Source organism: Taudactylus pleione, unplaced genomic scaffold (assembly GCF_031769625.1).
Source record: "Taudactylus pleione unplaced genomic scaffold, aTauple2 ptg000203l, whole genome shotgun sequence".
In the NCBI taxonomy this organism is placed as follows: Eukaryota; Metazoa; Chordata; class Amphibia; order Anura; family Myobatrachidae; genus Taudactylus; species Taudactylus pleione.
This window is the reverse complement of record NW_028284605.1, coordinates 2,157,501-2,171,127: the sequence shown is the minus strand read 5'-3', so window position 1 is coordinate 2,171,127 and position 13,627 is coordinate 2,157,501. Positions and strand designations below refer to the sequence as shown.

The 13,627-nt window shown below is 40.8% G+C and overlaps 1 protein-coding gene across 26 annotated transcripts in view; it reads left to right on the top strand.

Annotated features, from left to right (window-relative positions):
* MYO18A (myosin XVIIIA) overlaps positions 1 to 13,627 on the top strand; it is a 350,017-nt gene that overhangs the window by 169,119 nt on the left and 167,271 nt on the right. For all 26 annotated transcript variants that reach the window (XM_088477757.1, XM_088477755.1, XM_088477756.1 and 23 more), the window contains one exon: positions 1,641 to 1,727. In XM_088477757.1, the coding sequence (XP_088333883.1) occupies positions 1,641 to 1,727 (87 nt within the window). The remainder of the gene's footprint in view (positions 1 to 1,640; positions 1,728 to 13,627) is intronic.

The window sequence follows — 13,627 nt, the reverse complement described above, 5'->3', positions numbered from 1 at the left end:
CTCCTAAAAATGCTTCTTAGGCACAATCGTATTAATTTGACACTTGTATTGTGTTCGTCTGAGTCTGTATACGAAGCACAACTGAACTTGGTGTGGACAAAAGCCGTGGCCGCTTCATCGTAGCACATCATATACAGATTCAGACCCGGTCGCGCACAGATATTGAAGTGTCGCATATCAAATTTATCAGTGCAGTCTCGTGAAGCTGTATGTTGCATCCACGTTTTCGACCGAAAAAGATGCTCAACAGTCAACACAAGCAGAGTTTGACACGACCTGGCATGATGAGAAGGGCTGTCTGGTGCGATAATGTATGAGGACACATCTGTAAAACAGTTGATCCTCTTACAATATATATTAATATATATAGATATATTAATATTCAGCGCTCTGGAGGAGGGTGTTAATGGAGTTGTCCATCTTTAGATTGTGTTGCTAACCATGACAAAATAATGTTCCTCTTCCCTCCAGCATCATCCTGAAAGTAGCACATTTATGTGATTGCAGTTACCTGGTAGCTGCAGGAGGAGCAGGGAACGTTGATTACTGAGCCAGTGGATGAATCCTGGTTGGAATGGAGGCGTGTAGTGAATATGACATCTGATTGGAGTAGCTGTCTAGTCCACTCCAAACATGTGCCACATTCACCATATCCTGCCATCCTATTGGACAAACTATAGTGGGCTTCCACCAAAACAAACAGGGGGCCGGGGTCTATGTAAAGCGAAGGCGCTGTCCAAAATTTGACACAAACCTATGACCAAACAGTTGTTTTTCCCAAGATTTCCTTTGTCACACATCACAATTGATCTTCATGGATTTTGAGCCATTTCCTGGTAACTTAAATGAACCTGTTTTTACAGATATTTTACATTTATTTTAAATGTGATTATTATAGATTTTTAAATATGTGTTTCCACCAAAGACATTTCTTTTATTCCTATCTATGCATTATTTTTAACAAGCTTAGTGTTTTAGCATCTTAACTTTAATGCCTTCCTTATAAGGCGCATCATCTTCAGGCATTTCCGAATCCACCTCATACCTTGTAGTATCCTCCTTCTCATCTTCCTTCAATTACTTCTCATTAGTTTTGCTGTTGATGATGATGATTTTTAAATGTAGATCTAATTTCGTATTCTGTCTGATAGATGTACTGCTGTAGTTGATCCTTAAATTAAACTTAATTGTCTGAATGATCTGATGCAAGGGGTTCCTGCGGCAACCTGTTTGAAGTTGACTCCGTCCCAACTCTTTTGGTATAATTGCATCTATATGCTAACAGACCATGCCATTAGGCACTGTCACTACATTATTAGAGATTCGCCATACTTTCATTATTTTGAACACCTGTAATATTTAAATTTATATTGATTTGCCATTGCTTTTTGCAGATCTCCTCTTAGACAAGTTAGACAATTGTCAGTATAACTGAGACTGCTGTAGAATGGCTGGATGTTACATCTGACATTCTGCAACAAATGCGTGGACCTCTATGAGTTAATACCAAGAACAGGAATGTAATCGCGGAACCTGATGCACCATCTAGTAAATGTATTCACTAATTTTACTGATCCCTAAAGATGTCATAACATCAATCTTAGTCTCATGGATACTAATCACTCATCTATCCTCTCTAGGAAAATATAGAGCTTGCTTTAGATGAAATCGAGTCCAGTACATCTGGCTCTGTAGCTGCTGTAGACCAAGCTTCGCATCAAACACTGGTAAGCAAGGCAGGGGGCGCTATAACAAGCCACTGCTCATGTGAAGGAGTTGCCATCATGGAACAAATGTTGCTTTTTTGTGAACTGGGGCTTTGAATATATAGGTTTTTGTGTATTATAATCAATATTCTATGCATTAAATGTGAAATTAATGTGTTTTCTTCTAAACTTCGTTTAACCGGTTTTGCAGCACATTGAAATGCTAAATGCTATCTAGACTGAGTACATAAAGCTGCAGAATTAACAACTGCAGTTCTGCAATCAAGACAGTTATTAAATCAATAGACAGTAAAACAAACTACACTTCGTACAAAATGTTAGCTACATAAAGCAAACAACTACATCTTCCTTAAATCTATGTTTAATATACACTTTTAGAGTACTTTGATTTATATTTGTTTTTTGGGACCTGAAGCTGGAACAGAGGTGAGTGTCTGTACATTGTTATGTAGTATGAGAACAGTCGTGCACTGGGCTGCTTAAGCAACGTGTATTATCGGAAACTGTATTATTATAAAGTGTCGTACTGTGACTAATGTGTATATGTATTCAGGGCAATGGTTTCTTTAATAGTTGTTGGTAAATATACAAAAATGACACGTTCTTTGCATATGTATGAGTCCCTGACACAGTGGGTAAGTCATACAAAGCAATATTAACTATAGCAACCATGTAATGGTTATGTATGGGAGTGGAAGATAGTTAAGGTACAGGTATGAGATTTATCCAGAGTGCTTGGGACTTAAACCTGTCCCCTATGGGTGGTTACTTTGTTTGTGTGTATGTCATCTGGCAATGGAAGCCGGTTCATGTTGAGTTTAATAGAGCTCTACAAAAGCTGTTCTACTGAGCTCTATTGTAATGCTTTGGATGGATGATGTGACGCTTATTACTGTTGGAAAAGCTAAGTATTACACTTGCTATCTTGCTGCTTGATAAATGTAATTTAGTTAACACAGTGGTTCCAGAGATGAGGATATGATTTATGTACAATACTAAGGGGTACAATTTGAGTCCTGTTTTGGTCAACTTTTTTCATGTTTTGGAAGACCATGCTTTTAAATCTACTATAACACATTCAAAATCCCCCCCTATTTTTCCCCACACTACTCATTGCTTCAACCACCTGCTTAGCAGAGTCCCTCATATCAACTCTTATGTCTGGACTGCACAGGACAAAATCACACTTTTTTTTTTTTTTTTTTAAACAAAATAAGTTTTCAGAGTATGTATAAAGGCTTGAAGGCTATTGCACAATCTGATTGGGTGCGGTAGAACATTCCATAATTCCATGGAATTATGTCATACTTACCGACTTTACCAACTTCCTCTCTGGGAGCTGCCTGGAGAGGAGATGCCGCTGAAGTTTTAGGGGGCGGGCCGGGCTGTAGACTCCATTTAGGCCCCGTCCCTTCATGAGGAAAAGGCTGCGATTCACGGGTCCGCGAAGAGAGGGGGCGGGGCGGGGTTTTAGTCCCTCCATATGGACCTGCACATTCCCTAAAAATTCTCCCCATCCTGCCCACTTCACTAGGAAGTGGGCTCGATGAGGAGCAGCAGGAGGTCTGCCTTCTCTCCCGGGGTGTGAGGGCTACCCGAAAAATCGTGAGCCTCCCGCAATTTCCGAGAGAGCAAGTATGATATATGTGTAACGGCACAGGAAAAGTCTTGTATGCAGAAGCGAGAGGTGGTTATCATAAAGGGGGGCCCACACCACACAGCCTACACCCATATTTTCTAATAATTACCTTTCCAAGGTCCTGCGTCGGGTGTCTCAGCCCTGCACAAAACGCCGGAAAATGTCCGCCGCTGCCATTTTTCCACTGCTGCGGTCGATGGTCAGCCGCAAGTCTGCCGCCAGGGAAAGAGGAGGGGGCCCCGAATGGGGAATGCACAGGGGCCCCCTCCTCTCTTAATATGCCCCTGCTTAGGGGTACACAAACTAATAGAATGCTAAGGAGGTGGGGCTGAAAAATTAGACATTAAGGGTAAAATTTAATTAGCCGCAGGCTAATTGCCCACTCCGGGAGATTCAAATAGTTTCAGGAGCTGCGAGAAAATGCACCCACTGGGGGTTAACACACAGGGAAAACCTATTGATTAGTGGGTTAGCGTGTGGGTGTGGAAAATGCTATATGATTAAATTACATTTCCCCGCACAGCACGGGTTATTAGCCCAAGGAGAATTAAATTCCCCACTGTAGGCCTGAAGCTGAGTTTGAATACAAGATGCTAATAATTATTCCTAACTGGTGCATATAGGCACGTATGTACAATTGTGCGTGTCTTTGCGATGCCCCTGCCACGTACCCCTCATACTTGGTGTGAGATTCGTCACCGTCACCAGTGCACCTGCCTATGCTTGGTGCAAAAGGTATAAGCCGTGGGGCGATTTAAATGCGTACGGCTCTGCATTGCCTGCCCTTGCGTACGTTTGTTTCCCGAGCATGCGCAGTGTGTCGCTATGCAGTATACGCTACACAAGCAGGTGTGCTTCCTAAATAGCTTCAGGCCCTAAGGATACATGCTCTAATCGCTGGCGCTTATTCAGCTTGAGAAATGTTTGATCATAGGGCTCAGTATCTCCTGAGCTTGACACATGAATATGAAAGTTAAATTCTCCTTTTCTGGGAGATATTGCGCTCAATATATGTAACTTGCAGTGTCTTTAGAGACTAATTGGTTATGTGTGACAGGGGAGAAGCTTTCCCCCTTCATTTGTCATCACTGGAGCTGGTGAATGCTTTGAACACTTTGCATTTCTGGCTGAAAATGTTCTCATGTTCAAAGTGCATGTCTGACACCACCCAAAAGTAACAGACGGATTGATTGGACGAGTCTTCCCAGTGTTACTGTGCCTAACAACTGGGGTGCATCTTGTTAAATTACAGAATGTGTTTAAATATGTTTCCATTTTTTACTTGCATAAATAGATTTTGTATTAACGTAAAGGAGAAAATAGATGTTTTTGACAGTTTTTATTGTTTTTAAGCATTATCATGGCAAATGCTTTTCCTTATCCAATCAAATCGAGGTTTGACATTTTATTAGGCATGAAATGGCAGAGTGGATTTTTCTGACTCTCAGAAGCGCTCCAGAGAACGTTCTTTTTCTTGCTCTCCTGGCTGCTTTGCTTAACTTAAGATCCACATTAATAGGAAAAGTAACAGAAATACTTGCAAAGTTTAATAGAATGTGACAGCAGCCGCATGACTCATAAAAATGTTGACAATAAATGTCTGTGGCTGAGGCTCTTAAGAAGCTGCATTTCAAAGCAGTTCATAAATACCCATATGCTTAGATCTGGCAGGTTATGCAGCCAAGGTAGAGGCTGGGAGCAGTAAAGCATTTTCACCCAGGAGAGCCTGTTGTGGCTTCATAAATGATTCATCTTCTCCTTATATTTAATTTATATGGTATTTATTCCGTCAGGCCTCTAAATAAAGAGCTACTTTAACCCTTGTTAAAAAGGAACAATAGAGAGAGAGAAGCGACTGTTTTAAATGCACCTTCACAAGGACATTGGAAGACAAGCACTCTGCGAAATGCTGCTTCTCTGGGGAGATTAGCTGGGTCAGGTAAACTTCTCTTTCATTCTCAGGCAGCCTGCAGATAAATCTTCTAATGAGAGGAGAACGTTCGGAAAGATTCCAAATATGGCATTTCCCTTCAAGGGGAAACTCTTTATTTTTACATCGCTCAGAAGTGTATCCGTGACCTGTTTGAACAGCGATGGAAGATACAGCAACATCCTATAGTTTATCTGCTCAACAGTCTGCACCCAACATGTTTTGGCCATTTAAAGATCAAAAACAAACTTAAGTGTGTTTGTTTTGTTAAACTTTTATCACTGCAGGTTTTTCGTCAGAACCCATTTGAAAAGGGTAGAGCAGCACCACATCCTTAGATTGAAACCTAATAAGAAACCGTTTTCAATATAAAAGCTTTTTATAACACTCGCAGAACATGTAGATCATGAAAAATGTTTCATGCTAGTATCAGCGCTAAAGATACTTGAAATAAACATTTTTCCGATCCACATCAAACTTCCTGACTGTAAACATAAGGACAAGTTCTTGGGGCCTAGCATGGCTGATAACAAAGGCCCTCATTCAGAGCCGTACGCTCTGAGCAGAGCGCACGCTCTGAATGAGGGCCGGCCTCCATGAAAATGGAGCGTCCTTCTGGACGCTCGTATAGCTGTGGGTCACCACCCACAGGCTATACGAGCGTGCATTTTGATGGCGACCATCGAAATTGCGAGCCGGAGCCTGCGGTTGAGGTTTTCAACCGCAAGCTCCGGAGTGATTTTGGCTCTATCAGAGCCAAAATCACTCCCACTGACATCACTAGTGATGTCAGTGGGCCGGCTTCTGACGGGAGGCACGCCTACCAAAGGGGGCGTGCTGTCAATCAACATCGACAGCACGCCCCCTTTGATCAGACACAACGAGCGAAGGACTTTCCTTCGCTCGTCGCGTCTGGCGCATGCGGACGACGGAGCTCCCTCCGTCGTGCGCATGCTCAGTCCAGAACATCGACCCACTTGCGAGCGGACAGCCGCTCGCGAGTGGGTCTGAATCAGGCCCAAAGAGCATTATTACGCAGTGAGTTAAAAAGAAGTTAACATAATCCCTGATGTAATATGGGAACTTTTACATATACATTTACAAGACTTTTTAAAAAAAAAAATTTTTTTTTTGCAATGAGTTTTCTGAAGTTCCCAGAATTTAGAGCACCATGCCTGAAACGTAATAAAACAGATTGAAAAGTGATGGCGTTTATTCCCCATTCTGCCCTGTCATTCCCCTCATTATTACCTCAGAATCATTGGAAGTGGTGAAATTCTCTAATGGCTGCTGGGTGACATTAGGGGTGAGTCGGAGGTGGAAGGTAATGAGAGCTGTCACTGCATCGCCTAATGCAGCGTGTAATGCCGCAGCCGATGGGATTCCTAGAGAGACGACCACCAGCTGCAACTCAAATCCGCCGCTTTGTGTAAGACGCACCATCAGAAATACATCGGTCGCACCATCGGACATTATAGCAGTACTATGGTTGCTCAGAATAACCGTTGGAACATGGGCGCTGGTGCAATACAACTGCGGAAAAGATGCGGTTGCTGGCTACGACACGCCCGCGTCTAGATAGCCGCCCCCTCATGCCACCCTGCCGGAATACCCACTGAAATTGTCTCTCTGCATCCAAATTCGTTCTGTGTCCCCCTGGCGGTAATCATCGGGAGACATTCGACCGAAATCGACGCTGCTGCTGCTCAGTGACAATGGCCTTGATTCAAAGGTAAACACTTCTGAAATAGGCTCATTGTCACTGAGCAGCAGCAGTGATATTTATGTTTATTCCCCTGGTATCTGTATTACATATATGTATGTATATATGATAAATATATATGTTGTGGGTATGCATGTGTATAAATGTGTGTGTGTGTATGTGTATATATATATATTAGATGGTTGTCCGGCACTCGCAATCAGGTGTATGTTTATTACTGGGGTGCTTTCCAGGGTGGCTTTTTCAGCTTCCCATGTATATAGTTATGTTGTCATCACGCGATGAAACGGAAACACTCTCCAGACTTGGTTTACAGTTGCAATATTAATCAGTTTTATTAGGCATACCAAATTAATTTGACAACGTTTCGGTTCTTGCTGAACCTTTATCACGGCATCAGTATTCTTAACATCAGAATTGTTAACTAAATTGTGGGTAGATACAATAGCGTCAGCTTATGGGCTAACTGGTCCTCTTATATTGACTCAATACAAATAATTACATCAACAATTAACACATATAAATCATTATTCGGAACATTTGTATGTGCCAAATTTGTGGTGAATATTAGTGTTTAATATCGGTTAGCTGTATAACTTGTGTATATATGGGTTCAATATAGATGATTGCATCAACTCTTGACACACCTAGATGAGCTATATAACTTGTATATATTTGGGTTCAATATAGATGATAGCATTGACTCTGTACACACATAGATCACTATAGGTAGTGTACTCACTTAGTGGCATCCTCATTAGTGTTAGATCAGACATTTTTTATCTTGTATCATTTGCCTGGATGGCTGATGTGTACATATATAAGGGACATTATGTTGTGACCTCATAAATGAAAAAACGTGTTTTATACTCATGTACATATCCCCATACCACTAATGTCTGGTTAGCTCACTGTCTGCAATTAATGTACAGCGCATTGCATAACACTGTAAGGTATGCTCAAAGCTACATAGTAAATATTAATAGCAATATTATACCAGCTATTAGCTCCTACTGCTGGTAGAGCTTCCTGGTGCTAGGTCTTACCTGCTTCCAGTTGATCTGTGCTATGGCATGCCGTCCTGTTGTTGGATCTCAATGTTGGGGCTCCGCTAGAGGTATTTATACCTCACACCCGGAGGTGCGTCACTCGCACCTGACCGCAACTGGAAGTGCACACGCGCACTGACTGTGTAGTTATCAGTTGCATATATATATATATATATATTTATACATATCCCCAGAGAAAAATGGGGAATTGTTACATTACTATTATTATTTTTTATTTTTTTTACTACTTTAAGCAATTTAAATTTTACAGAGGCTGTACAAAGATAGTTGTATAGAAATAGTCAACTTATTAGATATAATAGATAGTATATCGATATAGGAGATCACATGTTGAGGTCCGGAATGTGTCGAGAACAGGCATAGTTAACCACAGTCAAACCACGGCTCCCAGAAACTTTTCAAAACCTTGTTAGGCTTCATACACAAACTAGTGTTTTTAACACTTGTAAAACATACTAGTATTTTAACTAGTGCTATAGAGCCCCCTTTGAGATTCCGGATGTGCTAACCTGTGGTAAACACAAAAAATATGACAAGTAATGTTCCAAAACAAAAAAAAATAAAACACAAGTAAAGGTACTGTACACACGTAATACTCACTTAAACACCAGTGGGTATTGCTCTTAGAGTCTGTAGAGGTAGCTGGTTATTTCTCACAATAAATCTCAAAATGTGGATAGGCTGATAAGTCTTGAGAGAATTAATTATATAGCTCTGTTTTGAGTCAAATGTACATGTATATTTATACCACAGTCACTTATTTCTGTAATCCCAATAGTTAATCAATTGCGGGGCTGCAATGAGTCAACAAATCTATATATCATTCCCTCTTAAATTGAGGTGGCAGTGACCTTCTGTATACAGGTATCCCCCATTGCTTGCCGGGCCTTGCTCTGTATATAGAGATGAAAAACACAGGCGCCCAATGGTGAAATATTTAGTAAACCGTAATCTCTAATTATAACCAGTGCACGTAACAGAGGTTGCAATATTTACCACTGTCTAATAAATATTTCTCCATTGGGCGCCTCTGTTGTTGTTCTCTATTTCTCAAGATGCATAATCATGTAACAATTTTCCAGAGCGGTTTCTCAATTGTCAGGTTCCTTCAGATCACACCATATAGAATCAAGTCCTAATTCGCATTTGGTTCCAGATTTCTGTACCAGCCGCAACAAGCCGCAGAACTCGCTAAACACATTGTTTCACCTGTTGGTATTATAGTACTTCACAAGGCTTGTAAATCACATGGATTTGCACGTCTCTAGTTTACAGCAGTGAATCTGTGTGAAGTATGTGAAATCCACTTAGGTAACAAATTTTGGTATTTTACACAGAGACTGCATTAACCCTTTGTATCCACACTCTGACATGTTTTAGTACTGTCCAAAATATGAACATTAAACCTTTGTTTACAGTGGCTTTGTTTGCTCCTTCGATTGTTTAGATGGCAATATATATATAAACTATCACCTTTGAAAATAACCCATTGATATGAAATCCCCAAAGTTATCTCTCTGAATTTCTGTTTTAATTTCCATCCCACATTTTATTGGAAACCAGATGGGAAATTTATTGGCTCCAATGAATGTAAAGACGTGAATTGCTTTTACCTCTTAATGGCCTGTGGTTGAAGGTCGTGGAGCCTCGTCTTTATGTTTATGTAATATTTAGTGATCATTATTTTGCTTGACATTTATTGTAGCATGCTCTAAACTACTTGGCCATTTTTAAAGCACAATTTCCAGGAAAACTTTGTGTTTTGATTTGGGAAGGGTATTTTACAGTGCTGTGATGTACTTCCAATCTAGCTAAGCTGCCTATGGATTCTATCAGACCAGTGTTTCTCATGTCTATGGTGCTACATTCTGTCCCATTTCAGGCAAGCACTCTGTTGTCCAGGCTAACACAGGAGGGACATCAACAGCAGAGGAGATGGGAGCCTGCAGCCTGCTGCTGGTCCTGAAGGCACTGCAGGCATTTAAAATCTTTATTTTATAGAAACATAGAATTTGACGGCAGATAAGAACCACTTGGCCCATCTAGTCTGCCCCATTTTTAAACATATTATTACCTCAACCCTTATTGATCCTTACTTCTTCTGAAGGATATCCTTATGTCTAGCCCATGCATGTTTAAATTGCTCTACTGTCTTAGCCTCTACCACCTCAGATGGGAGGCTATTCCACTTGTCCACTACCCTTTCTGTGAAGTAATTTTTCCTAAAATTTCCCCTGAACCTACCAGTCTCCAGTTTTAGAACATGTCCTCTTGTTCTAATACTTTTCTTTCTTTGAAAAATGTCTCCTTCCTTTACATTGTTAAAACCCTTTATATATTTGAACGTTTCTATCATGTCCCCCCTTTCCCTTCTCTGCTCCAAACTATACATGTTAAGATCTTTTAGTCTTTCCTGGTACGTTTTGTGGTGTAGACCTTTCACCATTTTAGTTGACCTTCTTTGTACAGTCTCTAATGTACTTACAGTCAGGTGCATAAATATTGGGACATTGACAGAATTTTCATATTTTGGCCTCTATTCACCACCACAATGGCTTTGAAATGAAACAAACAAGATGTGCTTTAACTGCAGACTTTCAGATTTAATTTGAGGGTGATTACATCCAAATCAGGTGAACGGTGTAGGAATTACAATGGTTTCTATATGTGCTCCCACTTTTTAAGGGGCCAAAAGTAATGGGACAAACTAAACAATCCTAAATCTAACTTTCACTTTTTAATACTTTGTTGCAAATCCTTTGCAGGCAATTACAGCCTGAAGTCTGGAACGCATAGACATCACCAGACGCTGGGTTTCATGCCTGGTGATGCTCTGCCAGGCCTCTACTGCAAATGTCTTCAGTTCCTGCTTGTTCTTGGGGCATTTTCCCTTCAGTTTTGTCTTCATCAAGTGAAATGCATGCTCAATCGGATTCAGATCAGGTGGTTGACTTGGCCATTGCATAACATTCCACTTTTTAGCCTTAAAAAACTCTTTGGTTGCTTTTGCAGTATGCTTTGGGTCATTGTCCATCTGCACTGTGAAGCGCCGTCCAATGAGTTCTGAAGCATTTGACTGAATATGAGCATATAATATTGCCTGAAACACATCAGAATTCATTCTGCTGCTTTTGTCAGCAGTCACATCATCAATAAATACAAGGGAACCACGCCATGACACTACCGCCACCATGCTTCACTGATGAGGTGGTATGTTTTGGATCATGAGCTGTTCCTTTCCTTCTCCATACTCTTCTCTTCCCATCACTCTGGTACAAGTTGATCTTTGTCTCATCTGTCCATAGGATGTTGTTCCAGAACTGTAATGGCTTTTTTAGATGTTGTTTGGCAAACTCTAATCTGGTCTTCCTGTTTTTGTGGCTCACCAATGGTTTACATCTTGTGCTGAACCCTCTATATTCACTCTTGTGAAGTATTCTCTTGATTGTTGACTTTGACACATATACACCTACCTCCTGGAGAGTGTTCTTGATTTGGCCAACTGTTGTGAAGGGGTTTTTCTTCACCAGGGAAATAATTCTTCTGTCATCCACCGCAGTTGTTTTCCGTGGTCTTCCGGGTCTTTTGGTGTTGCTGAGCTCTCCGGTGCTTTCTTTATTTTTAAGAATGTTCCAAACAGTTGATTTGGCCACACCTAATGTTTGCTATCTCTCTGATGGGTTTGTTTTGATTTTTCAGCCTAATGATGGCTTGCTTCACTGATAGTGACAGCTCTTTGGATCTCATATTGAGAGTCGACAGCAACTGATTCCAAATGCAAATGTCACACCTAGAATCAACTCCAGACCTTTTACCTGCTTAATTGATAATGAATTAACGAGGGAATAGCCCACACCTGTCCATGAAATAGCTTTTGAGTTGATAGTCCCATTACTTTTAGCCCCTTAAAAAGTGGGAGGCACATATAGAAACCGTTGTAATTCCTACACCGTTCACCTGATTTGGATGTAATTACCCTCAAATTAAATCTGAAAGTCTGCAGTTAAAGCAAATCTTGTTTGTTTCATTTCAAAGCCATTGTGGTGGTGAATAGAGGCCAAAATATGAAAATTCTGTCAATGTCCCAATATTTATGCACCTGACTGTATATCCTTCTGGAGATATGGCCTCCAGAATTGAACACCGTATTCGAGATGAGGACGTACCAATGACCTATACAGTGGTATTATCACTTCTTTGTGCTACTGATTCCTCTCCCTATGCAACCAAGCATCTGACTTGCCTTCCTCATTGCTTTGTTACAATGTTTGCTGGCCTTTAAGTCACCTGAAATAGTGACTCCTAGATCCCTTTCCTCTTCAGTACTTTCCAGTATAGTGCCATTAATACTATATTTAGCCTTTGGATTTTTGAGACCCAAGTGCATGATCTTTCATTTTTTGGCATTAAACTGTAGTTGCCATGTTCTTGACCATTCCTCTAGTCTACCTAGATCATCAATCATTTCTTTTACCCCTGCTGGTGTGTCTACCCTGTTGCATACCTTTTGTGTCATCTGCAAAAAGGCATAGTTTCCCTTCAATACCATTTGCAATGTCACAAATAAATATATTAAAAAGCACTGGTCCAAGTACAGATCCCTGAGGTACTCCACTGGTAACCTTTCCCTCTTCAGACTGCACTCAGTTTACTACAACTCTCTGTTTCCTATCCTGCAGCCATGATCTTATCCATTCAACTATCTTTGTATCCAACCCCATGCCTTCCAGTTTATTTAACAGTCTGCAATGTGGAATGGTGTCAAAAGCCTTACTAAAGTCTAGATAAGCTATATCTATGCCCCCCCCTTTATCTATTTCCTTAGTCACCCAGTCAAAAAAGTCAATAAGATTTGTTTGACATGATCTCCCCCCAGTAAATCCATGCCGTTTGGGACCCTGCAAATTGTTGGATTTGAGATAATCTACGACTCTTTCTTTTAAGAGTGTTTCCATCAATTTCCCTACTACTGATGTAAGGCTCACTGGTCGGTAGCTGCTTGCCTCTTCCTTGCTTCCACTTTTGTGCAGTGGGACAACATTTGCTCTTTTCCAGTCCTCTGGAATTACTCCAGTAGCTAGTGACTGGTTGAATAATTCTGTTAATGGTGTTACCAGCACCCCTTTAAGCGCACTTCACTCCATCCAAAACGTCATTTGTGGGTGGATTAAATATTGTTCTTTCATAATAAAATATTGCCAGTAGAAATTGTTCTAGTTGAAGCAGTTATCTTAAAAAGTAAGGGGACAACGTTTCTAAAGCTGGGTACACACTATACAATGTATCATATGATTTATCGTTCCGACGTGGATCAGAACAATATATATCGTACACATTGTATAGTGTGTACGCCCGATCTGTTTCCGGGCCTTCATTCATCGCATCGTCCCATTTGCTGTGCTGCACAGGAGATGGGATGATGCCATGAATGGTGTGATATAGTTACATGCAGCATGTTACAATAAATCGCACCATCGTACACTGTTTTGTGCAGTTTGTATGGTACGCATAACTTATCGTTGCATCGCATCGCTGGGT